Source organism: Cucurbita moschata, unplaced genomic scaffold (assembly GCF_002738365.1).
Source record: "Cucurbita moschata cultivar Rifu unplaced genomic scaffold, Cmos_1.0 Cmo_Scf00049, whole genome shotgun sequence".
Taxonomy (NCBI): Eukaryota; Viridiplantae; Streptophyta; class Magnoliopsida; order Cucurbitales; family Cucurbitaceae; genus Cucurbita; species Cucurbita moschata.
Genome location: NW_019268565.1, coordinates 813,814 through 841,340, shown reverse-complemented (window position 1 = coordinate 841,340; position 27,527 = coordinate 813,814). Strand labels below are relative to the sequence as shown.

At 38.0% G+C, this 27,527-nt stretch overlaps 4 protein-coding genes across 5 annotated transcripts in view; 3 read left to right on the top strand and 1 right to left on the bottom strand.

Moving 5' to 3' along the window:
• Positions 1-21,598, top strand: LOC111435478 (cellulose synthase A catalytic subunit 3 [UDP-forming]-like). The gene is made up of 15 exons (XM_023072858.1): positions 1-11; positions 15,996-16,271; positions 16,351-16,546; positions 16,668-16,834; positions 16,927-16,996; positions 17,099-17,300; positions 18,089-18,355; positions 18,431-18,776; positions 18,858-18,995; positions 19,082-19,207; positions 19,289-19,501; positions 19,594-19,858; positions 19,964-20,166; positions 20,276-20,626; positions 20,732-21,598. Exons 2-15 carry the CDS (start codon positions 16,248-16,250, stop codon positions 21,314-21,316), a joined length of 3,153 nt encoding a protein of 1,050 aa, XP_022928626.1. The 5' UTR covers positions 1-11; positions 15,996-16,247; the 3' UTR covers positions 21,317-21,598.
• Positions 5,141-27,527, top strand: part of LOC111435479 (probable galactinol--sucrose galactosyltransferase 2) — a 28,623-nt gene continuing 6,236 nt past the window's right edge. Inside the window, exons 1-15 of one of the 2 annotated variants that reach the window (XR_002709079.1) lie at positions 5,141-5,353; positions 6,828-7,038; positions 7,595-7,839; positions 8,153-8,243; positions 8,333-8,381; positions 8,468-8,559; positions 8,632-8,739; positions 9,645-9,770; positions 9,843-10,395; positions 10,485-10,552; positions 10,775-10,909; positions 11,068-11,285; positions 11,558-11,646; positions 11,730-12,160; positions 14,091-14,094. Coding sequence is in view for 1 of the 2 variants with exons in the window: in XM_023072860.1 (XP_022928628.1) it covers positions 6,848-7,038; positions 7,595-7,839; positions 8,153-8,243; positions 8,333-8,381; positions 8,468-8,559; positions 8,632-8,739; positions 9,645-9,770; positions 9,843-10,395; positions 10,485-10,552; positions 10,775-10,909; positions 11,068-11,285; positions 11,558-11,646; positions 11,730-12,086 (2,322 nt within the window). In the remaining variant the exon portion in view is untranslated. Of the gene's footprint in view, positions 5,354-6,827; positions 7,039-7,594; positions 7,840-8,152; positions 8,244-8,332; positions 8,382-8,467; positions 8,560-8,631; positions 8,740-9,644; positions 9,771-9,842; positions 10,396-10,484; positions 10,553-10,774; positions 10,910-11,067; positions 11,286-11,557; positions 11,647-11,729; positions 12,264-14,090; positions 14,095-27,527 lie in introns of those variants that run through there. The other variant, XM_023072860.1, reaches the window with a different exon arrangement.
• Positions 23,778-24,233, bottom strand: LOC111435483. Its single transcript, XM_023072868.1, has one exon. It carries the CDS (start codon positions 24,175-24,177, stop codon positions 23,869-23,871), a length of 309 nt encoding a protein of 102 aa, XP_022928636.1. The 5' UTR covers positions 24,178-24,233; the 3' UTR covers positions 23,778-23,868.
• On the top strand, positions 24,790-26,496 carry LOC111435482 (40S ribosomal protein S2-4-like). Its single transcript, XM_023072865.1, has 2 exons — positions 24,790-25,508; positions 26,128-26,496. The coding sequence occupies exons 1-2, from the start codon at positions 24,855-24,857 to the stop codon at positions 26,287-26,289; spliced, it is 816 nt and encodes a 271-aa protein (XP_022928633.1). The 5' UTR covers positions 24,790-24,854; the 3' UTR covers positions 26,290-26,496.

Sequence of the window (27,527 nt, the reverse complement as noted above, 5' to 3'; positions counted from 1 at the left end):
AATCGGATTGGGTGAAATTGTTGAATTATTTTTTAAAAAAAATTCCGCTTATCTAGCATACACGTATTAATAAATAAAATATTATAAAGTTTAAATATCAAATATCTACAGATCACAACGTATCATTAATATTGGTTACAAATGTCAACCTGTGAACCGATCAAAATTTTCAATTTTTAAAAATTCAACCCAACTCGAATCGTAAAAAATTTAATTCAATCCAATTTTGAGTTGGATAGTTCAGATTAATCAGATTTTTCTGTCATTAAAATAATAATAATAATAAAATCTATATATATATATATATATAATTGAAATTTAATAATTATATTAAGTCAAACATAAAAGGAAAACTTTCAACAAAATGGCATGAGAGTGATTGTATGACGTGGCAGGTCATGCCAGGCGGCCAGGCGAAGCCATAAGCGAAATTGAAGTAAATATCTGACGTTACATGACACGTGTTAAACATACTTTAAGCCTACCCATTACTTGTGAGTCCCACTTGTATAAGTTCAAGACAAATTTCGCTTCGTCAAAGGTGCTGAGGTGGCTCACAACCCATGGGTGACCAGTCCGTGTGCGTAATTTAATAAATGATCCACGTCGACTTGAATAGATTTTTCCCTTTTTTTAATTTGGATAAAAGATTTTTTCCCTTTAAAAATAATAATATATTTCTTTGGTATCTACCCTTTCATGATTAATTTTTATTTTAAAAAATGGTTGAATTTCTCTTATTACCCTTTTAAAAACAAATAAAAACAAAAGAAAAGTTATCTCCTTCGGGAGTCAACGTTCGCTAGCACACCACCTGTGTCTGGCACTGATACCATTGGTAATAACCTAAATCCACTCCTTAGAGGCCAAGCATCCTCGCTAGCACAACACCCGGTGTCTGACTCTGATACCATTTATAACAGCTTAGACCTACCGCTAGCTGATATTGTACGTTTTGACCCATTACTTGTAAACTAATTTAAACTCATAAAATTTTCATTCAAATTATACGAGCTGAGTTGAGTTAATTGAATTTTTCCGGTCATTGAGTTTTTTTTTTTTTTTTTTAATTCTTAACAAACATGTGAATTGGAATCCAATCAAGCATTTGTATTCTATATTAAAGATAATATAAACTCACAATAAAGCATATAATATGAAAGTATTCTAATGTTGCTATTAAGGCCTTGTCACATTTATTGATTTGACATAGACTAAACAATTTTTATGATTTATAATTTGGTATACCTACATATTTTAACGTATTTTTAAATATAATTATAAAAATATTAAAGGGTTCGAAACTCGATGATCTGAGAAATTGAGTTAGGTTGGATTGGTTGATGTGATGTTCTACATTGGATGGGGAGGAGGACAAACCACCGTTTATATGGGTGTGGAAACCTTCCCCTGGCAGATGCGTTTTATAGCCTTGAGGGAAAGCTGGAGAGGGAAAGTTCAAAGAGGACAATATCTGCTAGCGGTGGATCTTAGGCGTTACAAATGGTATCAGAGGACTATGTGCTAGCCTTCTCGTTGTTCCCCAAAGAGGGGGTAGACACGAGGCGGTGTGCTAGTAAGGACACTTGGCACCAAAGGGGGTGGATTTGGGGGCGGTCCCACATTGATGGGAGGAAGGAAAGAGTGCCAGGGAGGACCAGTAAGGACACTGGGTCCCAAAGAGGGGTGGATTTGGGGGCAGTCCCACATCGATGAGAGGAAGGAAAAGAGTACTAGCGAGGACGCTGGACCAAAAGGGGGGGGGTGGATTGTGATGTCTCACATTGGTTGGGGAGGAGAATAAACCACCATTTATAAGGGTGTGGAAACCTTTCCCGGTGTGCCATTAAGGACACTAGGCCCCATACGGGGTGGATTTGGGGCGGTCCCACATCAATGGGAGGAAGGAAAGAGTGTCAGTGAGGACGTTGGGCCTCGAAGGGGGGTGGATTGTGACCTCCCACATTGGTTGGGGAGGAGAACAAACCACCATTTATAAGGGTGTGGAAACCTTCCCCTGGCAGACGCGTTTTAAAGCCTTGAGGGGAAGCCCGAAGGAGAAAACCCAAAGAGGGGATAAGTTTCTCTAAAACTAAATTGGGTTGAACCGAACCAACTTGAATTTTAATTTTTTTAAAAATTGTGTTCGTAGAACATTATATTATATTGGAGAACCTTATTCCCATGTATTTTCGGTCGAGAATCTCCACCCTGTTTCCTATAAATATAAATAAAAAATTTCGTGAGAATGATGAATGAAAAAAGGAGTAGGTATAGAGATGGAGAAGGTTATCCCGACCATACCCCATAGATATCGCTAATAATAACATGATATTCATGATATCATTCAACCTTTTGCCAACGTATTTTTACGTGTGTTGGTTGATAACTTTTCGTACACTCGAAGAATTTTCTCATCTACTCATTATTATTACAATTTCATCCACTTATTATGTAGAATATATTCGTAATCTTTTAAAAAGATATCGTATCAAGATTGATACAAACAATTAGCCACTTGGTTGATGAATTTGAGTAAGCGGCTCGCTCCAGCCGACCACTATAGTAAGCAGCTCTACTATTAACTTGGTTTGAAGTATGAATGACACGTGCTCTGTACCTCTCTACGCCCTGTATTTTGTGATTGTATGTCTTGTATTGCGCATTGTGTGATGCTATGATGTATGTGACCTCCATGTTGTATGACGTATAATACCTCTATATGATATGTCATGCCGACATCTTAGCATGATTACGGTAGTGTGAGTCTGTATTAGTTGAAGGGCAGGCTCAAGGGGTACGTATACACCCATTTGGTGGGTCCATGTACACTTACGTGGGTCGTATGTAAAGATGTATTACACATCTAAATTTTGTCCAGACTCGAGAATGAGCTCCAACGCCATAAGTTAATAAATTATTAATTTAAGGGAATTGGACAAGTTGGCCTGTTTTATTTTTACCTAAACTAAGTGACGTCAGCAGTGGTCCTGGAACCGCCATATTTGATCACACTTAGGAAACCAAATTAAAAAAATAATTAAAAATAAAATAAAATAAAACTACCTACTTTTTTTTTCCACAAACTTTAGATTTTTTTTTTTAATAATTATTATTTTAATACAATATGTTTTCTTTATTTATTTTATTTATTTTTAAGCTTTGCAAGTCCAACACAAGGGGTATGCACCCAAAAAGTGGAAATAAACCCCTTGTTTTTATTAAATATTTTAAATATCGATATTATAAAATGTCGAGAATTAAGAAATTCAATCGACCTAGCCAATAATTTGTAATGACCCAGATCCCCCGCTAGCAGATATTGTCCTCTTTGGGCTTTCACTTTCGGGTTTCCCCTCAAGGCTTTAAAACGCGTATGCTAGGGGAAGATTTCCATACACTTATAAATACTGGTTTGTTCTCCTCCCTAACCAATGTGGAACATCACAGGTATTAAAAAATGGTGATTTTGAAAAACCTAATCAACTCAACCTAACTGGGTACGGTTTGAGTTAGATTGGGTTGAATTCATATAAATGAAAGTTCTATTAATTAAGTTTGGTTCGTGATTTTTCATCAAATATTAATTCAATGTTAAAAAAATAATTAAATATAGTATACGAACTAACCTTTTATTTTTATTAAAAACAAAAATTTTAGAAACGACACAAATAACTCGAGCGAAAGGATATATATTTATATTTTTAAAAAAATATTAAAGGCAGAGAAAAATAAGTTAATATTAATAATAATTAATTATAATTATTAACTACTTTTTAGAAATTAATTGAAACTAGAACCACCAATTTCGGAATGTGATTCTACCAACTTTAGATTCAATTGAATAATACATTTTATGTACTTAATCCGAATATTTCAAATATTTAAATATTATGTACTCAATTTAATAATATATATATATATAATTTAATAACTCCGTGATAATATGAAAGTTACTATTTGTACAAAATATGCTGGAAAGACTCGTTGGTCAATGGTTGAATTGAATTTCGAGTTAGTTAGATTAGTAACTTGACAAGTCAACTCAATTTAACCCAATTCATTAGTAAAGACAAAATATGCTGGAAAGACCCGTTTGGTTCGTGGTTGAATTGAATTTCGGGTTAGTTAGATTAGCAACTCGACAACTCAACCCAATTCGTAAGTAAAGACAAAATATGTTGGAAAGACTCATGGGTTTGTGGTTGAATTGAATTTCGGATGAGTTAGATTGATAACTCGACAACTCAATTCAATTCAACGACTTATAAAGTCAAATATTATTAATATTCATAAAATTAAGGTAGGGTTGGATTGAATTGTAACTGGATTTTCGGATTCATCGAGTTGACCTGACCAAATAAATGTCGATTCAGGAATCGACCCAAATTTTTTGTTTTTCGAAAATTTAACTCAATCTAAACAAAAAAAAAAAAAATGTAATCGTCCAAGCTTACCGCTAGCAGATATTGTCCGTTTTGACCTATTACGTATCACTGTCAATTCCACAATTTTAAAATGTGTCTATTAGGAGAGGTTTTCGTTCCCCTCTCCAACCAATGTGGCATCTCTTAGTATACCCCTCTTGGAGCCAGCGTCCTCACTAGTACACCGCTTGGTGGTCCGACTCTAGTACCGTTTGTAACAGTCCAAGCTCACTACTAACAAATATTGTTAATTTTGGTATGTTACGTATCACTGTCAACTTTACGATTTTAAAATACGTCTACTAGCGGATATTGATTGGATTCAAAGGCTAAATTAGTCGAATTTTTAAGTTATATGATGATGTACTTCAATAACTAAAATTATTTAAATTTTTTCTAAGCTTAAATAAATAAAAAAAAATTATGATGTAAAATAAATGGTAAAAAAAATTCAGTTGCAAAAAAGGATTTTTTTTTTTTTTTTTTTTTTTAATGTCAAAATTTACCGGTGACAGGGACATTTTCAACTAATTAATAAATAAAAGATTCTGTAATAATTAGCAAGTCATAAAAGAGACGGAATTATAATAATATATATATATATATCCAAGATCAAACTAATTTCCACGTGTCGTGATCTGATGCGATCTGCACCTGAAACTTGCTCGATGTTTAACGCTCCGACCCGTATAAATACCACCTTCTTCTTCTTCCCCAACTCACTCGATCGTGTTTTCTGTGTGAACAAATTCCATTCACAGGAGGCCGTTCTGTTCTTCCTCTTCGTTCCTTTAGTTTCGTTCTCTTGCCATATTTTTTTCTCTTTCAAGAGCATTCCTCACAGGAACGCTCTTCTTCAAGTTTCTTCTCAGCTTCTGGTGAGGAGACCGACCGCTCTGCAATTTCTCTCGCTAAAGAGCTAATCGGTGAGTTCTTCTCGTGGAGGCTTTGGTGTTGCGTTTTTCTTTTTTTTTGTATCTGTTTCGAATTTGTGCCTTCCTCTGGTGTTGGGAGTGTTGATTGAACATACACGGAACTTGAGCTGCGGTTTTGCCAAGAATCTCGCTGTTCTTGCTCCGTTCGGATTTTGAAGGATTTCAAAATTGTGGCAGTCATTCTGTTGTTGATTTCGTAATTATGAACTGGTGATTTTGGTTCTGTGTTTGATTCCGAGTTTTTGTGTTCGAATCGAGCTTCAGGCGGCCGAGAGTAGTGAGATTGAACCCGACGCGAACATCCTTTTCTTAGATCGTAGCTCAGATCTACCTTTCTCTGTGATTCTCAAGCGTTTTCCCCTAATTTCTTGCAGATCACGACGATTTGTGAGATTTTAATCTGATTATTCATGGACTTAACTGAAATACCTCTCCCTCCAAAAAGTTACAATAGAACGGAAACCAAGAAATTTACAATCGGAATAGAACAACGCAAAAATAATTAGGTCTGAAATCGATGAGTTGGAGAGATTCAATCTTCTACGAGATTATCGAATTTGACGGCTTCTTGATTCTCTTTTGCGTATCTGTATTGTTCTCTGTGTTTGCACTTTTCCTTTTTGCATTTCACCCTCGCTTTCTTCCAAAGATGAATTTTATTGTTTCTCTCGCTTATTAAAATCCTTGTGTGAACGAATATTCCGTGTTCATGGTTTTTTTTTCTTCCCACCCGGGGAACCGGATTAAGCCAGTTAGCGTCGTCTCCCTTCACACGGCGGTGAAGAAAAAAATGAAATCCGTGTCTTCTTCTTTCTTTCCTCCTTTTTTGTTGACCTTTTTCTCTCAACTAATAAAAATGTTTTTATTTCAAATATAATATTCCCTTGTTTTTTTTGTTTTTTTTATTTATGGTTTAACTTTTTAAATGAGTTTAAATAAAACAATTTTTTGTTTTTATTTAATATTTAAAATAATTAAACCAGATTATTTATGTTTTTATTTTTTTTTGAATCCTATATATATATATATATTCCCAAATAGAGCTTAAATTGGTGAAATATTTTCAATTATGAATTATTTATTCTCTGCTGTGATTCTTCTCCCTTCGGCAGCAACGGGACTACGAACTTCCACAATTATATGATATTGTATATTTTGAGCATAAGCTTTCATATTTTTGTTTTTGATTTTTCAGAAAAGACTAGTACGAATAGAGATGTATTTTTTACTTATAAATTCAGGATAAATTTTTTATAGACCCACCATCAACCTGTTGATTAGCTGAGGTAGAAGAATTTAAGTTTTCTTGTTGGGGTTGGTGATGCCCAATGAAGAGGGAATCCTGATTTCTCTTATGATTTTCAGTTCAGACACTTGGGTTGAATTCCAACTTCTTTGATATATATATATATATTAAATCCTTTGTGATTGGCTGATGATGATTTTCTATTTTAATCTCGTGCAGCGGCTGTTTGGTGATCAACAATGACGATCACACCCAAGATTTCTATCAACGATGGCAACTTGGTGGTTCATGGGAAGACCATACTGACTGGCGTGCCTGACAACATTGTGCTGACTCCAGGATCAGGCCTTGGACTCGTTGCTGGCGCATTCATTGGTGCCACTGCTTCCAACAGTAAAAGTCTGCACGTTTTCCCTGTGGGTGTCCTAGAGTAAGTAAAAATAAAAGCCTCTCAGTAGTAGTTTAAGTTTTACATTCATTATGAACTTATAAAATGGTATCACAATCATGTCAATAGAATTCTCAAAAGTTGAACAAGTCAAAAATTGACTCAAGTGTCGAACAAATGGTGTACCTTGTTCGAAGACTCCAAAGAAGGAGTCGAGCCTCAATTAAGGGGAGGCTGTTTAAGGGTTCAATAGGCCTCAGGGGAGGCTTTATGGTGTACTTTGTTCGAGGGGAGGATTATTGAGAGAGAGTCCCACGTTAGCTAATGTAAGGAATGATCATGAGTTTATAAGTAAGGAACACATCTCCATTGGTACGAGATTTTTTGGAGAAGTTCAAAGCAAAGCCATGAGAGCTTAGGCTCAACGTGGACAATATCATGCCTTTGTGGAGAGTCGTGATTCCTAATATTTACTTTTTCAATTACGACCGTTGGGGTTTGAAGTTCTCTTTCATCCCTGAGCTGAGTAGATTTTAATAAGTAGCTATTGTAGATAATTCATATGAACTATTCTAATTTCTGCTCCATTTCATATCAGGGGTCAGCGCTTCCTGTGTTGTTTCCGTTTCACGTTATGGTGGATGACACAGAGAATGGGAACATCTGGGAGAGACATCCCTTTTGAGACACAATTCCTGCTTATGGAGAGCAAGGGAACCGAAGGGGAGGATCCTGATAATTCATCCACCATCTACACTGTCTTCCTTCCTCTCCTTGAAGGTCAATTCCGTGCTGCCCTGCAGGGCAATGAAAAGAATGAGATGGAGATTTGCCTCGAGAGCGGTGAGTAGATCATAATCAACAAACAATTATCATCTGTTGTAGGATGCACACACACCCTGCTGTCTTATTTATTTGGTCTGTCACTTCTTACAATAGTTCCATCCTGGTGGACGGTAATGAAGAAGATATAACTTTCTGTTGGGGTGGAGCTGTCATTAATGAGAACCAACCTCGCTGGAGAAATCTTTTAATTACCATCACAGGAATGAATCAAATAATGGAGTTTATAGCACTTGGAGGAGAATATAGGAAGGATCAAGTTACAAAGAAACGAAACGACCTGTTTTTGTTGGTGTTTGAATTGGTTTTGCAGGAGATAATTCTGTTGAGACAAACCAAGGACTTTCTCTTGTCTATATGCATGCTGGGACCAATCCTTTTGAAGTTATCAATCAAGCAGTGAAGTAAGTTTCCAAATTACTTGGGTTGTTTCGTTTTTTCCTTTTTACAGACATGTAATGGTAACTTGATAATGATTAAATGATGATAACAGGGCTGTTGAAAAGCATATGCAAACTTTTCTACACCGAGAGAAGAAAAAGGTAGGAGAAAATCTTGTTTTGACAGTATAATTTTACTATGCTATTCTGTTCTTGGAGTCTCAATTGTGTTGTATTGTCTTTTATAGTTACCTTCCTTCCTTGACTGGTTTGGTTGGTGTACTTGGGATGCTTTTTACACCGAGGTCACCGCTGAGGGTGTTATGGAAGGTCTTGAAAGGTAATAAAATTTTTAATACTGATATATTGGTGATGTTTGAGATTAAATTGCTAACATTTGGGATGCTTGCAGCCTATCAGAGGGAGGGGCACCTCCAAAATTCTTGATCATAGATGATGGTTGGCAACAGATTGAGAGCAAACCAAGGGATGCTGATTGTGTTGTACAAGAAGGAGCACAGTAAGATATCTTTCTCTTGTGAACTCTGTCTCACCATTTCGTTTTGTATTGAACTTATGTGCATATCTCATCGAATCTATGTTGGGTTATTTGAAGAAAATTGGTTGATGAAATGAATTGTGATTATCTTAGTTTAGTTGTGGAACATTTTATAGTGGGGAATAAAACAATACATCTCCCATGTTATATGCTGTTTTGTTCTTTTGCCACTCATACACATTTTCCACCTAGATGTCACTAGCTGTCTTGATTGTTATAATCTGACCATGTATAGGCCCATCGCTAGTAGATATTGTATTTTTTGAGCTTTTCCTTTCGGGCTTCCTCTCAAGGTTTTTAAAATGTGTCCGTTAAGGAGAGGTTTCCACACCCTTATAAAGAATTCTTCGTTCTCCTCCCCAACCGATGTTGGATCTCACAATCCACCCCCCTTCGGTGTCCACTGTCCTCGTTGACACTCATTCCCTTCTCCAATCGATGTGAGATCCCCCCCTAAACCACCCCCTTTGGGGCCCAGCGTCTTTGTCATATCCACCCCCTTTGGGGTCCAGCGTCCTTGATGACACATCGCTTGGTGTCTGACTCTGATACCATTTGTAACAGCCCAAGCCCACCGCTAGCCGACATTGTCATTTTTTTTAGCTTTCCCTTTTCAGGTTTCACCTCAAGATTTTTAAAACGCGTCTGCTAGAGAAAGGTTTCCACACCCTTATAAAGAATACTTCTTTCTCCTCCCTAACTGATGTGGGATCTCACTGACATACTACTAGTTTTTATGTTCGCACGAGGGTGAAGTTCATTTAATGATGGGATTCGTCCATATCTTGTTACAATATAGGTTATGGGTTGAGTTAGATCAAGCAATTGATTGCTTAATCACTTGATGACACTTCTTATCTGTGTAGGTTTGCGAGTAGGCTTTCTGGAATAAAAGAAAACCACAAGTTTCAGAAAAATGAGAAGAACAATGAGCAGCAAGTCCCAGGCCTGAAGGTGGTTGTTGATGATGCCAAGCAAAAGCACAATGTGAAGTAAGTGTTCAATTGCTGTTGGGCCACAAATTTGAATTGGAAAAGCAAATTTCTAACCCATATATAATGCAGATTTGTGTATGCGTGGCATGCTTTAGCTGGTTATTGGGGTGGAGTGAAGCCAGCAGGTCCAGGGCTGGAGCACTATGAGTCTGCTTTGGCATACCCAGTCCAGTCACCGGGCATGTTGAGCAACCAACCAGACATAGTTGTAGACAGCCTTGCTGTTCATGGGATTGGCCTTGTTCATCCAAAGAAAGTCTTCAATTTCTATAACGAGCTTCATTCCTACTTGGCTTCATGTGGTATCGATGGTGTAAAGGTCGATGTGCAAAACATCATCGAGACCCTCGGTGCTGGTCATGGTGGTCGGGTTGCGCTTACTCGTAGCTACCATCAGGCCCTCGAAGCGTCAATTGCTCGAAACTTTTCCGACAATGGTTGCATTGCCTGTATGTGCCACAACACTGATGGTCTCTACAGCGCCAAACAGACTGCGGTTATGAGAGCTTCTAATGACTATTACCCTCGTGATCCTGCCTCCCACACCATTCATATCTCTTCTGTAGCTTACAATTCTCTTTTCCTTGGAGAGTTCATGCAGCCTGACTGGGATATGTTCCATGTAAGAAACTTTCTGTGCCGCCGATTTCATTTACTTGATTGATATTATTAGTCGATACGAGTCGTTTGATGTCTCGCTTTGCTTTTCAGAGTTTACATCCTACAGCAGAGTATCACGGAGCTGCTCGTGCGATCGGTGGATGTGCAATCTATGTCAGGTAGTTTATGTCCATGGCGTGTTTGGTTGAGGATTGTTGGGATAGGGGTACATCCCATTGGTATGAGGCTTTTTGGTTAACTAAAAGCAAAACCATCTGAGCTTATGCTCAAAGTGGACAATATCATACTATCGTGGAGATTCCTGGTTCCTAACATGTTTGTCTGCTTTCGGGTCCAAGTATGGTAATAGGAATGACTTAACTTTTTGTAATTTATCACAGTGACAAACCGGGCACCCACAACTTTGAGTTGTTGAAGAAGCTAGTCCTTCCTGATGGATCAGTTCTTCGTGCACAGTTACCTGGCCGACCGACACGTGACTCTCTGTTCAACGATCCAGCTAGAGATGGCACCAGGTTTGTTGCATATCGTTTTTAAAATGTGTCTGGTTTCTAGGATGAGGTTTCCATGCCCTTATAAATAATGTTTCGTTCTCTTCTCCAATTGACGTGGGATCTCACACCTCTCATTACAGACAATTGGTGATAATAAGTGTTTTTCTCTCCTTTTGCAGCCTGCTCAAAATTTGGAATATGAACAAGTGTTCTGGTGTTGTTGGAGTATTCAACTGCCAGGGTGCTGGCTGGTGCAGGATCACGAAGAAGACTCGCATTCACGACGAGTCTCCAGGTACCCTCACCACCTCTGTTCGTGCGGCCGACGTCGATGCTATTTCCCAAGTTGCCAGTGCCGATTGGAAGGGCGATTCTATCGTTTATGCTTATCGATCAGGTACTTGGATCACTACTTGTAATCAAGATTCATGAAAGACTTCTCTTTTATAGAACTGATAGAAAAATTGTTGAGGATCGTTGGGAGGAAGTCCCACGTTGGCTAATTAAGGAATGATCATAGGTTTATAAGTAAAGAATACATTTCCATTGGTAAGCGACCTTTTGGGGAAACCGAAAGCAAAACCACGAGAGTTTATGCTCAAAGTGGACAATATCATACCATTATGTAGAGTTCCGGTTCCTAACCGGAATTTGATTTGTTTTTTTTAGGAGAATTGACTCGATTGCCAAAAGGTGCCTCGGTTCCAGTGACCCTCAAAGCTCTAGAATATGATCTTTTCCATATTTCTCCTCTAACGGTACGCAACTTCTTCACTTATATCTCGTTCTTTGTTTATCAACTCATTTTCTAGATGAACCAAAATGATGTTTTGATTTTCAGGACATCACCTCAAACATCTCGTTTGCACCAATCGGTCTACTCGACATGTTCAACATCGGTGGTGCCATCGAGCAAGTCGATATCCAAGTGATCGAACCATTACCAGAGTTCGACGGTGAAATTGCCTCCGAGCTAACCGGCTCTCTCCCCAATGATCGACCTCCAACCGCCACAATCACCTTGAAAGCTCGAGGTTGTGGAAGGTTTGGTGTATACTCATCTCAACGACCTCTAAAATGCAGTGTGGACAAGACAGATACCGACTTTGTGTACGACGAGGCAACGGGGTTAGTCACCTTCACCGTCCCTATCCCGACCGAGGAAATGTATAGATGGAGCATTGAAATTCAAGTTTAAGTGAATGTCTTAGTATGCTTAAGTTCATATTTTGCTAATGCTACCATATCATTTAATAGTGGCCTAGGGAGAAGGTAAGGAGGAGGAAATTATAATGTGTCCATGTAATGAATGTATGGTGGGAATGGTTGTAACCTAATTCTCTTTGTGCAATAAAAATCTAGTTTACTATTGCTAGCTCTCGGTGTAGCAAAAGACAACCAATAGTATCATTGTCAACTATAGAAGCAGAGTACATAGTAGCGGCTCGAGCAGCTAAAGAAAATACATGATTGCAACAATCAGCTGCGGTCCACCTAGTATAAAATTCGAGATTTTGTGCTAGAACAAAGCATGTGGAGGTGCGTTACCATTTTATTAGAGAGAACGTCTCGAAGGAAGAATACGAATGACCGACTGGCAAACTTGTTTACTAGAGAGCGTAACGATGACAAAGATCAAATATGATATATATGGTAAACTATAATTCAGTACCAAATATTCTTAACACTTGGGTTAAATATTATGACCTAACTTGTCGAGGATGGCAAGTCGAATTATCGAGTTTTGCTAATAATGTGACAACTTGTGATTGGTCAAAATTTCTCATTCAATAACGGTTTCATTGAAACAATTAGATTCAATGAAAAGAATCAAAAGTATTAATTGATCTGAACTCGAACCCCAATTCAATCGCTTGCATTTTCAATACGAAATTGTGAAATATCCAATCACCTGTTGATGCCCGGCACTATAGATATTTCCATGATGGTCTTTTAATATCCAATTGAGTCGTCTCGTGTCATTAGCCTCCAACCAAGCAGCATGACAGGTCAATATCGTCATATAGTTCAAAGGAGGATCTAATTGAGAGTAGCTAACATTCATGTGATCAAACGGGTGGAAAACCCGTCGTTATTGCTCAAATTTTATGTATGAACGAGAAAAACAAACTCTAAAAAAGAAGTCTCGATTGATTCGAGTAGCAACTTCACGTCAACATCTTCAACTATATGTTATCACTCATCTCTTCGTGTTTCTAAAACCAATCGAAAATTCAATTTCATTAATAAAGATTTTAGATTTAGATGAAGTAAATTTAAGTATAAAAAATTCACAAATTTTAACAAAATTAGAAAGAGGAAATATATATATATATATATATATATATATATATATATATATGTAATGTATGTATGTATATTTATATTTATATATATTAATTAGCTATTTCCAACTCATCACCGACAAGAACTCATATATTTCTAAAATAGCACCAATTAGTTCTCACGCACGACCTCACTCTTATTCACACGCGCGCCGCCAAGAAATGAGAAAACTAGAATTGTACGTTCGAAAGCGCGAGTATTCATATTACTGTACTCTCACGCGTGTGATTGAACTGGTTATCACTGTCGTGTCGGTCACGCAGCTCCAAAAAGTCGTTGTCGAATTCTGTGAACTTCTGTAAGAAATAACCATTCATGTTCTGCCACGTCACCATCTCCTTTGAAATTCATGCCATGTGGCTGCTTGAGCTTCACTGCCAGCTCACTGCCACCATCAAACCTTCTTTAAAAGAAAATCATGACTTTTTCATATATGTATATATAATAATAATTATTTTACATTAAATTTACGATACACACCGAGTTATATTAGATAAAATCTCATAAATTTCAAATATCAAATATTTACCAATCACGACACGTTATTAACCTTAGTTACAAACGTTAAATATTATTGAATTTTTTAAAAGTAAGATAGGATTTAGTTGAGTTGTAATCTTATTTTCGACCCGACAAAAAAAATGTCAACCAGAAAATCGAATTGGATTTTCGATTTTTCGAAATCCAACCCGACCCAAACCGAAAAAAAAGCTAGCTAAACTAATGTTTATAGTTTGTGTTAGGTATCCTAGATTGGTTGAATTATCGAGTCATATGAACATCTATAGTTAAAATAACATTTTGGCTCGTTACGTATCATCGTTAGTCTCACGGTTTTATAATGCGTTTGCTAGAGAGAGGTGTCCACACTTCTAGCAGATATTGTCCGTTTTAGCCCGTTATGTATCGTCGTCAATCTCACGATTGTACAACGCGACTACTAGGGAGAGGTGTCCACACCGCTAGCAGATATTGTCCGTTTTGGCTCGTTACGTATCGTCGTCAACCTCACGATTTTATAACACGTCTGCTAGGGAGAGGTTTCCACACCCATCAAGAATGCTTCATTCTCCTCTCCAACCAACATGGGATCTCACAATCCATTTCCGTTGGGGGTCAACGTCCTCACTGTCACATCGCTTGATGTCGGGCTCAAATACCATTTGTAACAGCCTACCGCTAGCAGATATTGTCTACTTTGTCCCGTTACGTATTGTCGTTAACCTCACAGTTTTACAACGTATCTGCTAGGAAGAGGTTTCCATACCCTTAATAAAAAATGTTCCGTTCCTCTCTCGAACCCGTATGAATCTCACAAGAATTTATGTATTTTAAGAATAAATATTTATATTTTTTAGTAATAAATTGTCAGAGAATAAGAGTTGTCTAACGTCCTCTAGGGTTATAATGATACACGTAAGGGTGCAGGTTAGCACTCTTGCAAGAAAATGGTCTTGCAAAAATACTAACGTCCTCTAGGGTTCTTTCACTTGCCAAAATGTCGAGTATTAAAAATACCCAATAATTACAATCACGAGCAATACGATCTATGCTAACATAACTATAATGAAACCTAAAACTTTCATATGCACGATTCAATCTCGATCGCTTTCATGTACACTAAATCCTCAAAGTATGCATCGTTTCATGCACTCTAGGACCCTCTAGGTATGCATTACTTTCATATACACTGACTTTACGTACATTACCTTCATGTATTTAAGGCTCTCGAACATGCAACACTTTCATGTCGTCAAAATTTAAAAGAATAGAATTTGTTTCAATACATATGAGGTTGATAATCCAAAATACTAACGGTTTATATATAATGTAATGACCTAGATCTCACCACTAGCAGATATTGTCCTCTTTGGGCTTTCCCTTTCGGGCTTTCCCTCAAGGCTTTAAAACGCGTCTGTTAGGGGAAAGTTTTCACACCCTTATAAATGGTAAGTTGTTCTCCTCCCCAACCAATGTGGGACATCACAATCCACCCCCCTTCGGTGCCCAACGTCCTCGCCGACACTCTTTCCTTCTTCATCGATGTGGGACCGCTCCCAAATCCACCCCCTTTGAGGCCCAACGTCTTTACTGGCAAACCGCCTCGTGTCTACCCCCTTCGGGGAATAGTGAAAAGGTTGGCATATCGTCCAGTGTCTGGTTCTAATACCATTTGTAACGCCCTAAATTCATATTGTCTTCTTTGGGCTTTCCCTTGAGAGAAGCCCAAAAGGGAAAATCTAAAGAAGACAATATCGGCGAGCGGTGGATCTGGGCCATTATATATAATATCAAAATGTTTATAGATAATATATGAGATATTAATATACTGCTTTCATCCATATATTAAATCTGTAAGAATTATTTATTATTTTTAAAATATAGTACTAATAGTAAAAGATATTTTTTTTATTTTTTAAAATTTTTTAAAAATATTAGTGAAGGTTTTTAAAGTTTAAGATTTTTTATTAAAAGTTATAAAAGTTTAAAAGTATTTTTGAAATAAGAGGAATGGTAATGATATTTATTTTTTAAATAAAAAGAAAAATTGTAAGGATATTTTTGTTAAATTGAAAAAAAAAGGAAAATTGAAGATTGAAGTTCATTTGGATGGTTGTTCTACAGTCCACTGAGAAGGGAGTATCAGAAAACCCAATCAAAATCAGACATTCAGATAAGAACAGGAAAAATGGTGAGAAAATTTCAATGCGAAGAAGTATCTGAAACGAAAAGAGAAAAAAATTTCACCAAGAAGACTGAGGGTGGATTGGATTGGATTGGATCTGTGTTGTCTCAGCGTCGGTGGCTTTTCTGAAATCTCTGACCCTTGAAATTCCTTTGATCTTCTTCTTCCATCGATTTCTTCGCCCGTCACACCATTTTTTAACGAATCCTCTGGATCTCCATTTTTTTCCTTGGAAGATTGAGTTTCCATGAAGTAAACTCGAGTTGTTCCTTGTTCCTTGCTTGTTTTGCTTAGGATCGAGGAGGATCTTCGATTGAACCAGCGGCCATGGAGGTCGATCCAAATTCTGGGGTAATTTAACCGTTTACTTCTTCTTATTTCTGTTTCTAACTCTAGTTTCTGATTTGATGATTTTTGTTTCAATCTGTAGAAATCGTCGAAACAGATTGGGGGCGGCCAGGTTTGTCAGATCTGCAGCGATTCCGTCGGTACGACGGCTGACGGCGAGCCGTTTGTTGCGTGTGATGTTTGTGCGTTTCCGGTTTGCCGTCCCTGTTACGAGTACGAGAGGAAAGACGGGAATCAGTCTTGCCCTCAATGCAAGACCAAATACAAGTGGCATAAAGGTTTTGATTCGATCCCTTCAACTATTTTAGTTAGATTTTCTCTCGTAGTTCTTGAACGATTAAAATGATGAGAGATTGAATCGATGGTAATGGGATGGATCGGTTTGTTCTTGGCCGTTAGGAAGTCCTCCGGTTCATGGAGAGGCAGTGGAAGATGGTGATGGTAATGGAGCGGAAGGGGCGCAAGAAAGGCATCATAAGAAGCCAGAGCGCACGCTTAGCTGGGATACCAATTATGATAAGGAGGGATCGTTTAATCACATTCCTTTGCTCACCACTGGACGATCTGTAAGCTGTTCTAGCAGCTTACTTTACTTTATTCAATTTTGTTTCTGTTTGTTGGATCTGGAATTGAATTCCTGGTGTTCTCTTTGCTCAAGGTTTCTGGAGAACTGTCTGCTGCATCTCCCGAGCGGCTCTCCATGGCATCGCCTGAAAGTGGGAGTCGCGGTAAGTTCATACGTTTGATATCTTGTGTCGTGTGATATGTCGGAAAAGGAAGATTTCTTTTGTCATGATAGTTATGTCCGATATTTGTTTGATAATTGGCAGCTAACTATAGAATCATGGATCAATCGAGAGACTCGGGATCGGCTAGGTTTGGCAATGTAGCCTGGAAAGAGAGGATAGATAGTTGGAAGGTGAAGCAGGACAAGAGTGTGCCGCCGATGAGTGTTAGTCATGCTCCTTCTGAAGGGAGGGGTGGTGCTGATTTTGATGCTAGCACTGATGTCATGATCGATGATTCTTTACTGTAAGTGCTTCACTTGCTCTCTTGTTTTTTTGTATTTTATACCATTTCTTAGCATTCAACTGTTGAATGCAATTTGTAAGAGTAATATGTTTTTGTGAACTCCAACTTGATATATATGGTGGAATGAAATTGATTTTGACTTCCAGTATTATATCGTCTGTCTTAGTTGAGAGGAGTAATGAAAAGAACAAGTTCAAAATCACGATCAATTCCTCGTTCAAATCCTGCGACAGCTGCATGTCATAAATGACCTATGAATAGGAAGAATCCTAGACCAAAATGAGAGGTAGCTAACCAACTTCTAGGAGAGACATAATTGACTGCATTAATTTCGGTAGCTATGCCACCCACGAAATTTAAAGAACCTAAAGGAGCATGGGTCATATATTCCGTGGAACGTCGTACTTGTCAAGGTTGTATGTCTTTTTTCAGCCTACTCAAGTCCAAACCATTAGGACCCCTTAGTGGTTTTAACCAAGGAGCACGCAGATCCCAAAAACGCATAGTCTCTCCTCGAAAAATGACTTCTCCGGTCAGAAACAAGAAAAAACTTAATTTCAGCCATGTTTGAAACTGTCATATTGTTTTCATAAAAATTCTGGTTTTCTATCGTCTCTTTTCTGAAGAATAATATGTTCTATATATCTCGAAGTCTCAACTTAGCGAACGGATAATATGTTTTCAACTCAGGTAGCATCAATCTGTGTTAATGGAATTCAATCAATCAACCTTTCCACTCTTTGTACGAGAATAATCTGCTAAACATTACTCATTTGTTGGCATTGCAGGAATGATGAAGCTCGTCAGCCTCTATCGAGGAAGGTTTCTATTCCGTCCTCTAGGATTAACCCTTATAGGATGGTCATAGTTCTGCGGCTTATTATTCTTTGCATCTTCTTGCACTACCGGATTACAAATCCAGTTCCGAATGCCTTTGCTCTGTGGTTAATATCAGTGATTTGTGAGATATGGTTTGCTGTATCTTGGATTTTGGATCAGTTCCCCAAATGGCTTCCGGTCAACCGGGAGACATATCTTGATAGGCTTGCTCTACGGTAACGTTCTAGCTTTCATTATGAGCAATGTTCATTTTGATGTTTGCCTAACCTTCAAATATTTATGGTTTGCAGATATGATCGTGAAGGAGAGCCTTCTCAGTTGGCTGCTGTCGACATATTTGTCAGTACTGTTGACCCTCTGAAAGAACCTCCCCTCGTCACAGCCAATACGGTCCTATCGATTCTCTCTGTGGACTATCCAGTTGATAAGGTTTCTTGCTATGTATCAGATGATGGAGCTGCTATGTTAACATTTGAAGCCTTGTCTGAAACATCAGAATTTGCAAGAAAATGGGTTCCTTTCTCCAAGAAGTACAGCATTGAGCCACGAGCACCCGAGTGGTATTTTTCTCAGAAGATCGATTACTTAAAGGACAAGGTTCATCCATCATTCGTGAAGGATCGGAGAGCGATGAAGGTAGTAACTCCAGATTCCTCTATATCATTTTCTTTCATAAAAGTTACTTTATCATCTCCTGACCGTGCTTTTGTGTTACAGAGAGAATACGAGGAGTTTAAAATCCGTATCAATGGACTCGTTGCTAAGGCACAGAAAGTTCCTGATGAAGGGTGGGTCATGCAAGACGGTACGCCATGGCCGGGAAATAACACTAGAGATCATCCAGGAATGATACAGGTCTGTACGGTGTCTGTGTCTGCTTCTTCATTGTTGCTTCCTACTTTAACATATTGTCTTTTTGTTTCTTCAATATAAATTTTCAGGTTTTCTTAGGCCACAGTGGAGGGCTCGATACTGAGGGTAACGAGCTTCCACGTCTGGTTTACGTTTCTCGTGAGAAGCGTCCTGGTTTCCAACATCACAAAAAGGCTGGTGCTATGAATGCTCTTGTGAGTAAATTTCTCTAGAAAATTTCTATACTTCTCTGGACTTTTATATCTTTCTTCGAATGATTGAGTACCTCTATACAGGTTCGGGTATCTGCCGTGCTTACCAATGGACCCTTCTTGTTAAATCTTGATTGTGATCACTACATAAACAACAGTAAAGCGTTGCGGGAAGCTATGTGTTTTATGATGGATCCTAACCTTGGAAAATCAGTTTGCTATGTTCAGTTTCCACAGAGGTTCGATGGGATTGATAGAAATGATCGATATGCTAACCGAAACACCGTTTTCTTCGATGTAAGTTTTGTTTACCCGTCTTCATCTAGATTATCTTCAGTGGCTGCTTGAAATTTATGTAGAATTTATTAAAATTTTATGTGGGTTAATAGATCAATCTTCGAGGCTTGGACGGTATTCAAGGTCCAGTTTATGTGGGAACGGGATGTGTTTTCAATCGAACTGCGTTGTATGGCTACGAACCCCCTCTCAAGCCCAAGCATAAAAAACCAGGGCTATTCTCGAGTTGCTTTGGGAAGTCGAAAAAGAAAAGTTCTAAATCAAAAAGAAAAGATTCTGATAAGAAGCAAACGAGTAAAAATGTCGATCCCACCGTGCCAATATTCAACCTCGAGGATATTGAGGAAGGAGTTGAAGGTAAGTAACTCCAGTTTTCAAGTGTTCATCTTCAAGGAAGCAACCTAACATTTTAGCTTGTATCTTGAAATGGAGGTGTTAATGTCCATACATCATTCGATGCAGGTGCCGGGTTTGATGATGAGAAGTCGTTGCTAATGTCGCAAATGAGCCTGGAGAAGAGGTTCGGTCAATCGGCTGTATTTGTTGCTTCCACGCTAATGGAGAATGGAGGCGTGCCGCAGTCTGCCACTCCGGAATCGCTCCTTAAAGAAGCAATTCATGTCATCAGTTGTGGATACGAGGATAAAACAGACTGGGGAAGTGAAGTATGAATCTATCTCTCCCTCTAAGGCCATTAATTTGTTACATTTTCTATTTGCTAGGAGACGACGTAATATTTGCACGACTAAGCGATGTTTAACATTGGTGGTGCAGATCGGATGGATCTACGGTTCGGTCACAGAAGATATTTTGACAGGGTTCAAGATGCACGCCCGTGGTTGGAGATCGATCTATTGCATACCGGACCGTCCTGCATTTAAAGGGTCTGCTCCCATTAATCTTTCTGATCGTCTTAACCAAGTGCTTCGGTGGGCGTTAGGTTCGGTCGAAATTCTTTTCAGTCGGCATTGTCCTATGTGGTACGGTTATGGTGGACGGTTGAAATGGCTCGAGCGATTTGCTTATGTTAACACTACCATTTACCCAATAACATCAATTCCTCTTCTTGCCTATTGTACCTTACCTGCAATATGTCTGCTCACTGGAAAGTTCATCATTCCTCAGGTAAAAAGAATCATATTTTTACTACAAACGTATTAGCTTTCGCTCGCTCGAGTATCGCTGAAACGACAAACATATTCTTTGTTGTTTGTTCTTCTTTCATTACAGATCAGTAATCTTGCCAGCATTTGGTTCATTTCTCTGTTTCTTTCCATCTTTGCTACTGGTATTCTGGAAATGAGATGGAGCGGTGTCGGGATCGATGAATGGTGGAGAAACGAGCAGTTCTGGGTTATCGGAGGTGTGTCGGCCCATCTGTTTGCCGTGTTCCAAGGTCTTCTTAAAGTTCTTGCTGGAATTGATACCAACTTCACGGTTACTTCAAAAGCATCTGATGAAGATGGAGATTTTGCTGAGCTCTACTTGTTCAAGTGGACAACTCTTCTCATTCCCCCAACTACTCTCCTGATTATCAACATAGTAGGAGTTGTTGCTGGAATTTCCTATGCCATTAACAGTGGCTATCAATCTTGGGGTCCCCTTTTCGGCAAGCTGTTCTTCGCGTTCTGGGTGATTATTCATCTCTATCCCTTCCTCAAGGGTCTGATGGGTCGCCAAAACCGAACTCCCACGATCGTGGTTGTCTGGTCCATCCTCCTTGCCTCAATCTTCTCCCTTTTATGGGTTCGGATCGATCCCTTCACAACTCGGGTAACTGGTCCTGACGTCGAACAATGTGGAATCAACTGCTAAAGAGTAATGAACAAAACAACACCCTCGAACTGGAATCTCGAAGCGAATGCAGGTACGTACGATCCTAGCTTATCGATCGACAACGTGTTTAATTAAGTTTGTTTGGTGCTGTGTTTGAGAGATAGATTGCAGAGGTTGATGATGATCCTCTTCAAATTTTTTGGCCTCCCCCATAGTGTTCTTTGTATGTACAAACTTGTTATTCTTTCTTCCCATTATTTAAGGCTTCTTGTGTACTTTTGTAAGCTTTATATTGAAAGAAATGATTGATATTGGAGAGTGCAAATGAAAGTGAAAGAAAAAGCCCAAAAGTTCCTTCAAAAGTGAACATAGTTTGAATTTGGTTGCTTAATCACTTTACAAACGCCCATTGTTGAAGACTTTAGATATTGGATATGCTTTTTTTTTTTTGTGGGACTTCTCATATTCAATATTCAAAAGTGGATTCGGAATAGATATATTTTTTAAAGTTCAATGACCGGTTATACGTTCTTTAAAGCTGCTTTGTTGTAAAAGAAGTAATGGTCGAGAAAAAAAAATGAAAATAAAATTTGCTACGTCCAAAAGTGGATGGTAAGATTTCACATCGATCAGAGAGAAGAACGAGCGTTAGCGAGGACGTTGGATTCCAAGGATTCCAAGGGGAGGTGGATTGTAAGATTGTACATCGGACGTTGGATTCCAAGGATTCCAAGGGGAGGTGGATTGTAAGATTGTACATCGATTTTGGAGAGGGAACGAAACATTCATTATAATGGTGTGAAAACCTCTCATTAACATATAACTTAAAGAGGAGTAATAAACAAGTTTAAAGGGAGCTCAAAGAGGACTAACAGACATGTTTAAAGGGAAAGCTAAAAAAGGACTAAACGTGAGAGGACTTACAAACACGTTTAAAGGGAGCTCAAAGAGGACTAACAGACACGTCTAAAGGGAAAGCTAAAAAAGGACTAACGTGAGAGGACTAACAAACACGTTTAAAGGGAGCTCAAAGAGGACTAACATACACGTTTAAAGGGGAAGAAGAACTAACAGACACGTTTCACAAATTTTGAGGAAAGGAGAGGGCAATATCTACTAATGTAGGTTTGAGCTGTTACATGTCCCTAATAAACCAACCCGTTAACCTAATTCAAGTGATGTTCGTTCTTTGGGTTCGAAGTAGACATTTTTTGAAGTTCAATAACCTAACGTTACACAAACGGTAGTTTATTGTAAAAGAAGTAACTATGACTAAAGGGTGTCCACTAATAATAAACCAACCAATTGACCTAATTCATGACCGTTTGTTCTTACGATTCGGTATAGAGTAGACATTTTTAAAAAAAATTCAATGACCTACTATACACTTTGTAAAGTTACCTTATACAAACGGTAAACGAAGCAAATGGTCGGAAAAGAATGAAAATAAAACTAGCTACGTCCCAAGGCGGTCTCCAATAAACCAACCAATTGACCTGTTTCCATGACCGTTCATTCTTTCGGTTCGGTTCGATTTTGATTGCACATAAGTGCATCAATGGTACCTTGTAGCACAAACAGGGATATCTTGTCAAAAGGAATAAACGCTTTTCCAAAAGTGGGACCCTTCACTCCCAAAGTTTTCCCCTTTTCTCTCATTTATAATATTTTCTTATTTTTTTTAAATTTTTTTAATTAATTAATTAATTTTTAATAAGTTGTTGACTAAGTTATTAAATAAATGATAGCATCATTAGTTTTTGAAAGTTTCTAATTTAATTTATTTAATATATTAAAAAATCATTTTAATCCTTTTCAATTTTATTATATTTTAATCCCTATATTTAAATAAATATTAATTTTTATTTTTATTAAAATTACTTCAATAATAATAATTTATGGTATTTTCGAGCCAATTTAGTAGAGATATATATGGGCTACATGTTCGTTAATAGCTAAAATCTCATTCAGTTCAGACTCTTTTAGAGTCTTAGTCATTTTTTACTGCCTTCGAGAAAGCTTTACTCCTTTTCTTTTGGAGTCCTGTTCGACATTTGAAGATTTACCAATCTATTGATACGATTAAGTTTAGGGCGTGACTCTGATACCATGTTAAACGAACACGACTCTCCACAATGGTATGATACTGTCCAGTTTGAGCGTAAGATCTCATGACTTTGTTTTGTGCTTCCCAAAAAGCCTCATACCAATAGAGAGAGTATTCTTTGTTTATAAACTCATGATCATTCCCTAAATCAGCGAATGTAGACTTTCATCATCCAATATCACTGAATTGGGTTGGGTTGGGTTGGGTTGGGTTGTAATCCTATTTTTGGGTTTGTCGAGTTAACCCGACCTAAACAAATGTTAGACTTTCTAACCCTGAATTGGATTCGGTAGCCCAGATTGATCGGCTATCAGATCATATAAACACTTCTAAAATGATATTTTAACGTATTTTATTGATCGAGATTTCTAATATTTTAGAGGGAAAAATTAAAGAAAAATGGAAAGTAATTAAGAACAAAGCACATAGAGAGTCATTTTCTTTAGTTCCCATTTGGCTACAAATAAACACATAACTACCTGCGTCACTTCTTCTCCTCCGCCGCTTCCGGCGGCGGCGGCGGCGGCGGAGTACCGACGCCGCCGTCAATGCAGCTCCTGCACGTTCTTTCTACCCAACCTTCAATGTCATTTTCTCCGTCACCACCACCGCCGCCGGAATGGTTTCCGCCGCAGAATCGAGCCAGGATCCGAGCAATGACACCCAAAATTATGATGACTGCTAGCACCACCACCAGCGTCTGGATGGACTGACCAGAGTGGGAGGGCTCAGTCGCCGTCGCCGGAGTTGGGTCCGGCAGCGGCTGCATTTGACCGTCTGCTGTTGCCCACATTTAGGAATAATTGAGCTCTTCTCAAGCTCTGCAACGGATACATAAAAAGAATGAACAGCAGAAGGTTCAAGAAAGCTGAAATTTTATGCTTACTAGTGGATGCCCTAAAAAAAAAGTAATAATAATAATAATAATAATAATTAAAATAATTAAAACAGTCAAATAAAATAACTAATAATTAAAATTAAAAGTTTAAAGATTTATTTACCCAGGTAATTTTTTTTAACTGATATTTTAATAATTTAAACTCAAATAATAATGGTATAAATTTAAGAATTAGTTTATATTATTTGTGAGTGATTTAAGAAAAAAAAATACCTAAATTTATTTAAAATAACCTAAAAGTAAGAATTAATCTGGGCCTGAACTAGATTTGGGCCAGAAAATCTCATTGTATTATGGGCCAGACTGTTTGGGCCTAGATTTAATTGGGCTAAGTCACTATCTTTTCATGGGCTGGACTGGTTCGGATTCTTAAGTTGGGCCTGAACTAGATTTGGGCCGAAAGCGGTTCATTCTAAATCTGTATCCAAACACCCCCAAAAGTGAACCCATCAAATCTTAACTTGTAGTAGCCTCGTATATAAATTTCTTCATTAGGGTTTTCATTTTCTTCATACAGTCTCCAAGTTCCAATCTTTCTCCTATTTTCCCTTGCCGCTGCGCTAACCCTAATCATGGCTGAAAGAGGAGGAGACCGAGGCGGCTTCGGCAGAGGATTCGGCGGTAGAGGCCGGGGTGGCGACCGTGGCCGTGGACGACGTCGCGCTGGGCGCCGTGATGAAGAGGAAAAATGGGTTCCAGTCACCAAGCTTGGGCGTCTTGTGAAGGAAGGTAAGATTCAATCACTTGAGCAGATTTACCTTCACTCTCTCCCAATCAAGGAGCACCAGATCGTCGATACTCTCATCGGCCCCAGCCTCAAGGATGAGGTCATGAAGATTATGCCTGTGCAGAAACAGACCCGAGCCGGACAGAGGACTAGGTTTAAGGCCTTCGTTGTCGTCGGCGACGGAAATGGCCATGTCGGATTGGGAGTTAAGTGCAGCAAGGAGGTGGCGACAGCTATTCGTGGCTCGATTATATTGGCTAAGTTGTCGGTGATCCCTGTTAGGAGGGGATATTGGGGTAACAAGATCGGAAAGCCACATACTGTTCCTTGCAAGGTCACTGGTAAGTGTGGCTCTGTCACTGTACGTATGGTCCCTGCTCCTCGTGGTGCTGGTATTGTCGCTGCACGGGTTCCCAAGAAGGTGCTTCAGTTTGCTGGTATTGATGATGTTTTCACTTCTTCCCGGGGATCGACCAAGACACTTGGAAACTTCGTGAAGGTATGTCATAATATGATGCAAGATCCATCTCATCTGTTATGCTAAATATATGATTGACATTTAAGGTGCCCATTATTACAATTTAGATTCGTAATTAGTCGAACCTTATGAAATTTTGAGTAGTAGTCTACCCATGGTTTGTTGTGGATATTTTACTGATCTGGGTTGTTCTTTCTTTGGATTCTTCTCTTTGTTTGTTCATCCGTTTTATTACAATAATGTGAAACTCACTTGAATGTTGTGAATAGTTTAGTCTGGAAGATGTGGTTTAAATCAGACTACTGGATAGCCTTGTAAGATTTTAGATACGTCTGTGATTTGTAATTGCTTAACAGTTTATGAGTAATTGGATTCATGTGTGAAGTTCAGATACCGCTTTTGATGTTTTTAGATTAGAGAACTTCAAATTTTTCTTATGATTAAATGGCATGGAATTGGTTGATCGTGCAATTGTATGCAAATATGTGTGAAAAGGCATCTATAAAGATTGTTCTTTTCTTAAATGGGTTGATGTGGTTTGATATTTTAATGTTGAACATGAACTATGTAACGTTCAATCTGTTTGTATGAAATCTGGATTTGATGTATTCTGTCGTTCTAATTGTTTCCATTTTGGCAGGCTACCTTCGATTGTCTATTGAAAACCTATGGTTTCCTCACACCCGAGTTCTGGAAGGAGACTCGTTTCACGAAATCGCCATTCCAAGAGCACACCGATCTGTTGGCAAAACCGACCGTGAAGGCATTGTTGTTGGACGATGCCGAGAGGGTCAATGCTTAAGTTGCTTAGAGATATGGGGTATGTTTTCAAAAAAAGAGAAGAATGTTTTTGTTAGGAACTTCATAGTTTATGCTTTCTGTTGAGTTTTACATTCATGGATAGTGTTCTATCTGATTCTTACTGGTACTTTGAACTGTGTTTTTTTTTTTTTTTTTGTTTCTGAATCCAATGGCATAACGCTTGATTTTGAATGCATCAATCGCTTACTTTATAATCAAAGCTAGGAAGAATGTTACAATGGAAATTAATAACTTTGGAACTATGTATTATTTATATGATGTTTATTTAATGATGAATTTAATTAAACTCAAGAAGAAAATATAGTTTAATGATTATTATAGCCAAATTAATTTTGTGATGTAATTTAATCTTGCTAAAATGTTTCCTTAATTTAACCTATTCTATCGTCTTGCTAAAATGTTTTTTCAAGTACAATGGTATTAAGCATAATTTTTCGTTAGATGAATGAAATTTCACAACTCAACCACAAATACTATGATATTATCCACTTTGTGTATAAGCTCTCATTCCACATTAGTACGATATTATTCACTTTGAGTGGGGCTTCTCAGTATTCCTTACTTATAAACCCATACCAATGGAGATAGTATTCCTTACTTATAAACCCATGATCTTCCACTAAATTAATCAATGTGGGACTCATTCCCAATAATCCTCCCTCGAACAAAGTACACTATAACCCTCCCTTGGGCTTATGGAGCTCTCGAATAGCCTCCCCTTAATCGAGGCTCGACTCCTTTCTCTAGAGCCCTCGAACAAAGTACACCCTTAGTTTGACACTTCAGTCACTTTTGACTACACCTTCAAGGCCCATAATTCTTTGTTCGATATTTGAGGATTCTATTGACATAGTTAAGTTTAGGGCATGACTCTGATACCACGACGACGAGATTATATTATCCGTTCTCATCCTCAACTAATTTTTGCCACCATCTTGTTTAATAATATGTTTGCAATCGACACACACGTTTTTTTTTATTGTCAAAGACTATATTATAGTATTAAAATTTGAGTTTTTAAAAATTATATTGGTAGATATAAATTTTTTTATTGGGAATCTGGGACCTGTGCAAAAATAAATGGAGAATTTTGTGGCCGTTCCTCTCCTCCACCCTCTGGTTCCTGTTTTTTAATGTGTAATATTGAAGTCCTAAAATGTTTTTTTTTAAACTTTATAAAAGAATTTAAAGTATTTTTGAAAATTTTAAAAAAATTTA